This window comes from Alligator sinensis, unplaced genomic scaffold, assembly GCF_000455745.1.
Source record: "Alligator sinensis unplaced genomic scaffold, ASM45574v1 scaffold203_1, whole genome shotgun sequence".
NCBI lineage: Eukaryota > Metazoa > Chordata > Crocodylia > Alligatoridae > Alligator > Alligator sinensis.
Genome location: NW_005841949.1, coordinates 733,757 through 743,913, shown reverse-complemented (window position 1 = coordinate 743,913; position 10,157 = coordinate 733,757). Strand labels below are relative to the sequence as shown.

The 10,157-nt window shown below is 46.5% G+C and overlaps 1 protein-coding gene across 2 annotated transcripts in view; it reads right to left on the bottom strand.

Moving 5' to 3' along the window:
* Positions 1-2,074: 2,074 nt before the first annotated feature.
* The window catches only part of WDR59 (WD repeat domain 59), a 78,743-nt gene continuing 70,660 nt past the window's right edge, over positions 2,075-10,157 (bottom strand). For both annotated transcript variants that reach the window (XM_025199769.1, XM_006020183.2), the window contains 5 exons: positions 9,906-10,053; positions 9,740-9,812; positions 6,382-6,508; positions 5,483-5,625; positions 2,075-3,900 (listed from right to left, as the gene is read on the bottom strand). In XM_025199769.1, coding sequence (XP_025055554.1) covers positions 3,665-3,900; positions 5,483-5,625; positions 6,382-6,508; positions 9,740-9,812; positions 9,906-10,053 — 727 coding nt within the window. In that variant the 3' untranslated portion in view covers positions 2,075-3,664. The remainder of the gene's footprint in view (positions 3,901-5,482; positions 5,626-6,381; positions 6,509-9,739; positions 9,813-9,905; positions 10,054-10,157) is intronic.

Genomic DNA, 10,157 nt, shown 5'->3' with positions numbered 1-10,157 from the left:
ACTGGGTCTTGCCCACCAGGATTGGGCCCTGCACTGCCCCCTGCCCCACACTACAGATTGACCCTGTGCAACTGTATCAAGTCCCAAACAGGTCCTTTATGCCCAATCTGGTCCTTTATGTGGCCCATGGAGCTCCCACAGGCCCTGAAATTTGGCAGCAGGGGAGCAGCTACCATGCGGATCTGTGGAGAGCTTTGCAGGCTAGATGACAGCTCTGTGGCTTGAATCTGATCTGTGGGCCAAGGGTTGAACACCCTGGCTTAAGCAAAATGACACAATGGAGAAACTCTAGCTAACAGGAAGGGCAGAGGAGCATTAGCATACAAAAAACTTTTATCATGCATTTAGCCCTTTTGTTAAAAGTTGAAGGGGCATCATGAACCCAAAAATATAATAAGTTCCAGCAATGGTTGACATGCTAAGGCCCTAAGGCTTACATTAAGGTTTTTAGATGTTCTTTCCCCTATTGCCAGGGAGATATTGTTCGTCTCAGTGTGGAACATCCCCTGCCCTGATCTCTTGGCCCTGCCTACTAGTGCAGTCCACTCTATGACATTGGGTTTTTCTGTAAAGACCCATTTCTGGACCTTTGCAATTAAGGTTTGTATTTACAAATAACGAAACGTGACCCTCGCAGAGGGGGATTAAAGCTGGGAAAAGCAGCCGCATACCCCATTGGTTCAAAAGGTCCTGCATGTGGCATGGGGAAGGGAAAGGATGCATGTCCCCCTGCCACAACCTCCCTAGGTCTGGTGCCCAAGTTTCTAGATTTTGAAGCCCAGCCTGTGGTCTATGGGGCCCATGCGTCCTGCAGGCCATAGCTGAACCTACAGTATGCAGAAGCCTTGTCCTGCACAGGCCACAGAACTAGGAGGAAAAAGGGGGAGGGAGACGGAGTCAGCCGCCCGCCTCCCCACTGAGCAACACAAAGGTCACTGCTGCCAGCTGCAGGCACTGCCCTGGGGCACCTCCCATCCCTCAGAGCTCATGGCCTGCTGAGCCCCAAGGAGGGACTGGCCTCACCCTAGTCACATCACCGAGCTCCTGCCTGCCTGTATTTCAGGGTAAGGGCAAGGGCAGGGTCTGACATCCTGCTGCTGAAGCAACTCCAGTGGGGAGCAGCGCAGCACCCTGCATGCCTGCAGGCTCCTTGCAGCTGAAGCACCTCTAAATGTGCTGGAGCCAATGCCACTGTGCCCCCTCCACAGATCCCAGCACTGCTCTCAGCCCTGACTCCCTGCAGCTCCCAAGGACAGTGACTGCAGACCACTAAAGAACTAGAACTAAAACGTGGCATTTCCAAATTCCTTACACTATTGAACTGCTGTGTGGGGAAGATGCAACTGTGCTGTTCCCCACAAATGCTGACGGGGAGCTTGGCCTGTTCTCCAAGACTTAAATAAAAACCTCACACATTTTATTTATTTCATTTTTAATGTTTATCAATTCAAACCGTTTCTCCCACAGACAGGAGAGAACAGTGCTTCAGATACAGGAAGTACCACTACTGCACTGGCAGAAGGAAGAAGTACTTCGCAATATTTCAGATTTTTTAGACGCTCGGCTACCCAAACCTGCAATCTGCCAAGTGCATATCTTCACATGCAACTGTGGGACAGAGGCTGTACCCACAGCTGGTAAGGCTTATTCCTCAGTTAGAAGCAAAACAGGTTGACACAGCGCACAGAAAAATCCCAAGTGGGAAACGCTGGCAAACTAAACAGCAGCTTCCAAACACTTTTCCTCAGAGTAGTGGTTCTCAACCTTTTTAGTCTCAAGGCACCCTTTAATAGACTCAAGGCACGTCTTGGAAAAAGCCAGCTCTTAAGTTTTCACTTATTTTTTTCATTACAGAAAAATTAATAGAGCACTTATTTGGTTGCAAAAAACTCAGACCACAACAGCTCAGAATCTCTGGGTTTATCTTGTGAATCATGTTTTCACACTTAACATCAGTAACTATATGGCACCCTTGAAAAATCAGCACTCTGGTTGAGAATCACTGCCTTAGAGAAAGTCCCAACATCACAATTCCAAGCAAAGGTGAGAGAGAAAAGGAAAAGAGTTTTTCCAGTCAAGTTAAAAAAATAATTTTATTACTTGGATACATGATCAGTTTACTCACAGGATTTCAATGCCTGATTTAGGATGAGGCATTTCAGAAGATAAGAAACATATTCATGTACAGAGGTGGAGTCCAAGGGATGTATTCCTGTGATGTCACCAAGATTAGAGCTAATTCTAGGTAGGACAAGACTGACAATTATTTGCTTGGGGTCAAAGGTTGAGACCAGCAGCTTGGACTCGGTCCAACCTAAGACATGTTCAGGCTGCTTGCCTGATTTACATTCACAGTTGCCTAAATATAAGTAGCATCTGCATAAGTGAACAGATGTACACATGGTCCCTTGGAAAGGAAACTGGTAATTGCAAATTAATCTTCACATATGAACTTTTGTGAAAAAGGAAATTCATCACCTCTGCAAATCCCAGCATTCCATCTGACAGGCAGACTTTCTTGCCATCTTCCTGAAATTGCTGCCACACTATTTAGTAAGCTCCAACACACAAGTTTACAAGCTTTCTCCAGAAATGAGTCTTGAATTATACATTGAGCCCTGATAAAGGTATGGAGGGATACCCCAAAAGAGACAGCTGACAGGACTCTCACAGAACTTCATCCCTGTTCTTCATGTACAGGGAGTGAAGAAGCTTTCTGAAGTGCCTCCACACACTTCCAAACACATATTCATATAGCAGATCTCAGACTGGAAGAGGCAGGACCCATCACTCCACAGGGACTGAGCTAATCCAAGGCCCAGGCATACCGAGCCCTTGCCTGCCACTAAGTGTCTTTCTGACAAGGCAGGGATAGGTGGCTTAAAGTGCATCTTTCCACCCAATAGGAACAAAATGGAACCCCCCGCTAAGGAGTAATAATGCTAAACTTGCTAGAAGGCAACGACTTAGTGACCTTGGCCATGTGTCTGGGATTTTTATACCAGCTATGGATAATGACCTGCTGAATAAGAAACTTTAGGAAACAGTCTTTAAAAAAGGTAGTTTTTTTTCCTTTTGTACGACAAACAGAACTATTAGGTCAATAAATGGCAGGTCAGAACAAAAGTTATTAACATTTTCCTCCAACTCCTTGGTACTGAAGTGTCTTAGCATGGAAGTCCACTGACCATTCGCTCTTCCAATACAGACAGATTTGAAATCCCATTGTGCCTGTGAATTATTCTGACTTTTAAGGAATTTGTTTTTTGTCCAACTTGGTCTCTTGCTAGGAAGCATCTAGAAAAATTCTGAACAAATTTGACCCTGCCAGCTGAGACAGGTGTTCTGCAAAAGAAATTAAAGATGCCCCTTTGGCCAATGGAAACTAACCACAACTCATCCTTCTGTAGTAGAGCATATTTTTTCTGGTACAGCATCCATTGCCAGCAATGAATACAGGAAGTACGGTCATCTAAGCCCAACACAATCTGGGAAGCTGCTGGAAGACTGGAAGCACTTATTAACATCACTGCAATGCACAACCGGAAAAATCCCACTTCAGCTCCAATGGGCATTCTTGACAGATGCTGTGAAAAGGACCCCAGCTTAGGAGCGAAGTATCGAATCTAGTTCCACTGATGCTGTCTGCTCTTGCCAGGTGTTTTCAGAATGTACTTTCAAGCAGGCAGTGGCACCCACAGCCAGTAGGACACACCTCCTGGGTGCGAAACCATTCCATCATGTGACTGGTGTGTCCCCCATGTCCACAGGTCAAGCAGAAATTGGAGGAGCCTCGCACTGCCACATGGCAGATAGCACACTGGAAAGTGAAGCCCTTGCAGATGGCACACTGGGTGCCCCGCACTTCACTGCGGCAGTGACTGCAGTACACCCCAAACTCTGACAACAGAAGAAAGGGAGAAGAAAAAAAGGAGAGTAACAGTTAGCATAAGAGTTCTCACTTCTCTGTCTATTCCAAGGGCAGGAACAAGGAGTGCCTCCTTTTTTTCCTCCAAAGCCCTATTCATTGGTCTTGGACCTGACCTGGAAAAAATGCCCTTCAGAGTAAAGGGAGACAGGGTTTTTACAAGGCACTTTTCCTTTCTGTTCTCTGCTTTTCTGCAGAGATTATCGACATGGGAAATAATCAGTGTTAATTAGGACAAGACATCAATGCACTAGGAACTGGCTTGAGTCCCATGAACTCCATTAACTGAAGTTACCTTAACAGCTGCTAAGGAAGTAAAGGGTTTCAGCAATTATGAAGTTGGGATGAATTGAGACACTGTAAAGATGAGAGATTCCCTTTGACATCCTCTGTCCCACAGTTCTAAAGTACAACCAAGAAAGAACAAATGGGACGTGTCTGTTTCTTGCTGTGGCGTTGGCTAAACACACAGATTACAAAAAGTTAATGCTCAGCATGTGAGTGTGGCCCACCGGCACCCTCCCTTGGAGGAGATTCCAGCACATTTCAGGGTGCTCTTATCCTCCAGCCCAAGATCAAGGTAAGGGGGCAAGACGAACCTCCTTACAGCAGCTGCTCATTTTTCTGGAATCACTTTAACCCAGAAATCCAGTACATCTTTTCCAGAATCCTAATGCGAATAAACTGCAAATGCAGTCTTTTCTAGGCGATACTACTAGGCACAAATCTAGGGAGAGTGATCTGTTCATACCATGTCTGGTTGAGTTACCTCTGCTGCTAGATTTAAGGTTTTTGTGATTTTCTCCACTACACCTTGCAGGAACCTTTTAGTCCACAGTCAAAGATAACCATCACCCCATATTTACTCTCTGATTTACAGGTATGGAGGAACAGCTTTCTAAACAATCAGTTGGACATTGCAATGTAGCAGTAAAGCTTTTCCAGAGAGGAAGGCTTCTCCATCCTATCTACAATGCTACTGAGCCAAGATCCAAATATCCCAATACCACCCCAAAACGGCAGAATGCTCAATACCATTTGATGCCAATGCCAACTTCCAACAGGCTTTAATGGATATATCTTAGATCAGCGGTGCTCAGCCTTATGGCCTAATTGGTTGGATAAGTGGTATGGCATTGGTCCACAGGCTGGATCCAGTGTGGGTTTGGTACATGGGGTCAGTGTGTAGGTGCTATCTGGCATGCCAGTCCAAACCCACACACCAGATCCAGCCAGAGTGGCCTTGCATATCGACTCCACTGTGAACTGGTGATTTAGCTTGCACACTTAAATCTTATGGCCTGTGGGACTCTCCACGGGTCCAAAAATCTGGCATCAAGGGCGTGGCAATTAATGCTAGTACTGCTCCCCCCACACCACCTAAATTTTGGACCCATGGAGAGACTCAAAGGCTGGATGACTTGGCCTTGTGTGCTGTAGATTGAGCAGCACTGTTTTAGATCATTAGGCCTGTTGAACATTTAGCCCCCATATCCTTGAGGTAGAATAACAACACTAAAGCAACAGCAAAAACATGCAAAAATACACACTCACCAATTCCCTTGTGAGGGTCTGGGGGACAAGAGACAAACTTTAGAACTTCAGCTCGCTTTTCTCGCAGACCCCAGCGATAAAGGATTTCTCCATAGCATTTCTTGAAGTCATCAAACTGCTGAGCATTGGCAGGGTCCAGGAGCCTGGAGGAAACAATCTAAATGGTCAGGTGCTTGATTTGCTTATTTTCAGGGGCTGTGTCTGCAATTCTTACCCCAGGTCCATGTCAGCGGCTAGGCCAGTGGTTCTCAACCTTTTTATTAGCCTCAAGGTACCCCTCAGAAAAATGCCAGGTCTTAGCTTTCACTCTTTTATTGACTACAGAAAAAAAAAAGAGAGCCATTCTTCTGTTGCAAAGAACTAAGAAAGACTACAACAGGTCAGAATGTTTTTGACACTATCAGGTCATATGTGAAAACTCTGGGTTTAATTTTGTGAATCATGCGTAGGTGTTGCTAATATTACACTGCATCCTGCAATATTCTTAAAAGGATCTCATGAACTGAGAATCACTGGATTAGGCAAGGAGTTCTGAGAAAATTAAAGGAGCAACAGATTATTCTGGCTTCCTGGACAGAACTGTATGCATGTATTACAGCAACAATGTAGTGGTAAGACTAAGTGAGCTGCCTCCATTTGTCATCCACATTAGTTTGTGCTGGAGGTAAGTATTCTTTTCTTGGGGTCTGACTGTAGCCGACTTGCAGTCAGTCACAGCAGAATTTGTTTGGAGCATTACACTTTTACAAGCCACTAACTGAATGAAAATTGTTTGGAATAAAGGAGTGGGATCTTTCCTTTAGAACAGTAGAGACTTTCAGCTGATTCTCTGATAACTTCCAAGGTAAGACACTAAGCTCCAAACACCAGCTACTGAAATGGAAGATGCCGTGTGTTACCTTTTGTTTTTTTCATGTTGATCTTTCTCACGCTCTCGATGGTCAGTGTATGTTAAGTTTCCGAAGCGGAAGTCTTCAGGGGAAGACTCGCACCAGGGAGTGGATGAATGCTCTGACTCTTTGCTTGCTGTAAAAGTAAAAAGCAGGTTAGTTTGCTCAGGGGGGTGTGACAAAAATGAGCTGTAAGCAAACCTGTGCCATGTTTGCAAGGCAGGGAGTGGAGATACAAAAGTCGAGAAGAAATATTCACAATTCCCTCCATTACAAACCCTACTACAGACCAGGAAGCTAAGAGATGAACACTTAATTTGTCCTCAGCCACCTGAAAGCTTTCACTGAGCAACCAACAGAAGATATTATGCAACCACTTGCGGGGGGAGCAGCACATATAGTATAAAAAAATCTGGGTTCAAAGGGCTATATTTTGCCTTAATTCCATTTAAATTATTGAGAACATTCCACAGGAAGTGTGTACAACTGTGTGTTTATTCACATCAGTGGGCCAGGATTCTATTCCCAAGGGGCTGGGAGCACACTACTGCCAGTTTGCACACCTTCAGCTGGGGGCAGGGAGGGATTTATTTTTTCCACACTAGCCAGCTAATGATGCTGGTGTGAAAAAAAAGACCTCAAGAAAGGAAATCTTTAAGGCTGATTCCAGATATGTACATGATCTGGAAGTATAGAAATAAGATAGCATTGATTAGGGCTGTGCGAAATGGCTAGGTTTCGTTTTGCTTTCAGATTCGGCTGTTTTGGAGGGACAGCGATTCCTTTTGGTGTTTTGGATCCCACTTCCATTTCAATTCGGCCATATCTGTTTGGAGTTTCAATGCTGTTTTGGTGCCGATTTGGAGATTCGGATCGGCTGGGGAGAGGTAGGTACAGCTGGGCAGCTGCAGGTTCTCCTGCGGCTCCTCCAGCTGTGCCTGCCTCTCCCTGGGTGGTGGTGGGGAGGCGCGGGAGAAGCCCCCATGGCTGCCCTGCCCAGTCCCAACCCCCACCCAGCCGCAGCCTCCTAGCACTTAAAAAAAGCAGCCCTGCACTCGCCAGCTGTAGAAGTGGTGATCAGGGCCTCCAAGGGCTTGTGGCAGAGCGCACCCCCCCAAAAATGCAGTGCGGGGCAGCAGGGATCGCCCCCCTCCTCCCCCATGCCTGGCACCCATGTGGCAGCTGTCCCATGGTGCGGGTGCAATGTGGCTCGGCAGGGCGCTGCCTGGGAGCTGGGGCTGAGTTGTGCCAGGCTCTGGCTGACTGCTAGAGCTGCCCCACCTCCCAGATAGCATGAGGTGCCCTGCTGAGCTGTGCTGCACCTGTGCAATGAGACAGCTGCCACATGGGTGTCAAAGTGGGGGTGATCCCTGCTGCCCCGCGCTGGGGTTGGGAGGATAGCCATGGGGGCTTCTCCTGTGGTTCCCCCCATATGGGGAAAGGCAGGCAAAGCCAGAGAAGCCACAGGAGAACCTGCATCCGCCCAGCTGTGCCCGCTTCTCCAGTTTATCCAAATCTTTTCCGAATTGCTTCAGAGGCTTCGGATTCGATTCAGACCTTTTAATGGGTCTCCCGATTCGATTCGGACACCGAATCTTCTCTGAATTGAATTGGCGAACAAAGCTTCACACAGTCCTAGCATTGATAACTTCTGCATGTAAATATTAGTTCCAAATCCTTGTCTCTGCTCCCTTCTTCATTCCATAAATACCCACAAACAGCACTTAGTGGTTACAGTTTTGTTACCATTAGGGCCCAATATTGTGGCAAGCCAGATATGTTAGGCTAGGGACAAGCATTACACATAAACCAGTTTAAGTAATCAGAAACTGGTTTAAACCTGTAACAGAACAGATGTTCAGTGCATGTAAACCAGTTTGAAAATGGCTGAAACCGGTTTGAGATAAACCTGGTTGAATGTAGTATCAGACTTAACTGATTTGGCTCAAACTGGTTTATGCAATGTCTGTCCCAGACCCCTTGCTAGTTTAAGATAAACCAAACACACCAAGCAGCCCAGCATGCTCTCCTGTCTGGGTGGGGCTCTCTGCTCCACAGCAGAACTGGCCCCTCCCCTCTGCTCCCGGGCTGCAGCTCCGGTAAAGACTGCAGAAACAGCAGGGTCTGCCTGGCATACCCCTGCCCTCCCCTCCCCTCCCTGCTGCCCCCTCCCACAGTATGGACCCCAGTCCCACGGATACTAGGCACATGGTATGCTAGCTAATGTTTGCATGCTAGTGTTTCCGTGCATGTCTCTGCAATTTTACTGGGACAGGCAGACAGCACAGTGACCGCCACTTAGGGCTATTTGGAGCTAATCAACAGGTCAGCAGGTAAGCTGATTAAGAAGAGTTTGAAGTAATGAAGAGAACCTACTGTTTTTCTGATGAGGTGATAATCACTGTTATCAGTCCCCTGCTGGCTTGCTCACCTGTAAGTTTGCTGCAGACGGTATAAAGAAGCAGGGAGAGGGAGACTGAAAAGCTCCATATCAACAGATGATATGCACACATCCACCTTGCCTCAGAGTGCTAGCAGGGGGTTGGGGGCTGGCAACACTCCCACCCCTTGAGCTGCCAGCAGGGAAAAGCCTGAAAAAATCTGGCACTTTAGTTTGATTCTGGGCGTGTGAAAACCTGCCACTCTGGCTTGTGAGAACTCTCTCAAATATAGTGCAAGTGGCTGAAACATGACTGAAAAGTGTTATGCTGTTGTAGAAAGTACCTTTATGACACCTAGTATTTATATTACCAGTATTTATGTCACCAGTGTTCCAACCTTTCAAACTTCCACCATTCAAGCTCAGCCGTCACACAGACAAGGAAGAAGAGAAAGCAGACAGAACAAAAAGAATACTTTGCAAAAGCCCCTTCAGCAAATAGCTGAAATGTTCTAACTGGTAAAGACTATGTGCTACAGTGCATGGAACAAATGGCCTCAAACAGTACAAATGGTACAGTTCGTTTCACTCAGAGTAGCGACAAGGCAGTGGCACTCAGTCTGCCATAACTAGTAGAGGAAAAATAAAATAATCACCAGCTACCACTTATACTATCTTAGGTACAAATCCCTTAGGATATCTGGAGAGATGCGAAATGTATTTATAGTCAAGTCCACGAGAGCTGAAGAGGGCTTCAGGAAAGGTTTACTTTATCAGACAAAGCAGGTGACCTTGATTTTTCACCCAAAATTTAGACATATGGCTTCTGTCTGCATCAAACAGTCACTAATAAAGGTCCATCTCACAACCCTTCGTCCACAGGGAGAGACAGACAGCCAAAATGTCAGCTATCTTTGGCTCCAAGTTGATCTGCTATCCCATGGTCCGACACTGAACCCTACAAGCAACTACTCGAGCTCTCCATACCTATGTTCCAGCCTCCAGTGCCGAGTCCAGGATCTGACATGCTGGAACAGGAGCCTGAGGATGTAAAGCTGGGCTGTCGAATAGAAAAGAGAAGTCACATCATGTACATCACAAAGATATTCAATACTTTAAAGAAAACCAATCAGAAAGGAATGGCTGTCCATACATATCGGCTGTGGGAGACCATGTTGCAAGACCGCTGAGGGAAGGGTGCACATGAATTTGGACATCCCTGCAGTCTGGACTGGGCCTCAAACACACTGCACAGCATAGCCAGTGTCTGCACATCATGGAGCTGAGAGTAATGAGCCAGCCTGTAAGGATGAGAGGCAGCAGGGTTAAATGGCAAAAAATTCACAGCAGTTCAGGACCTGGGAAGCCCTCTGGAACTAACTTTAAGACCTCCTGGATGAACAAG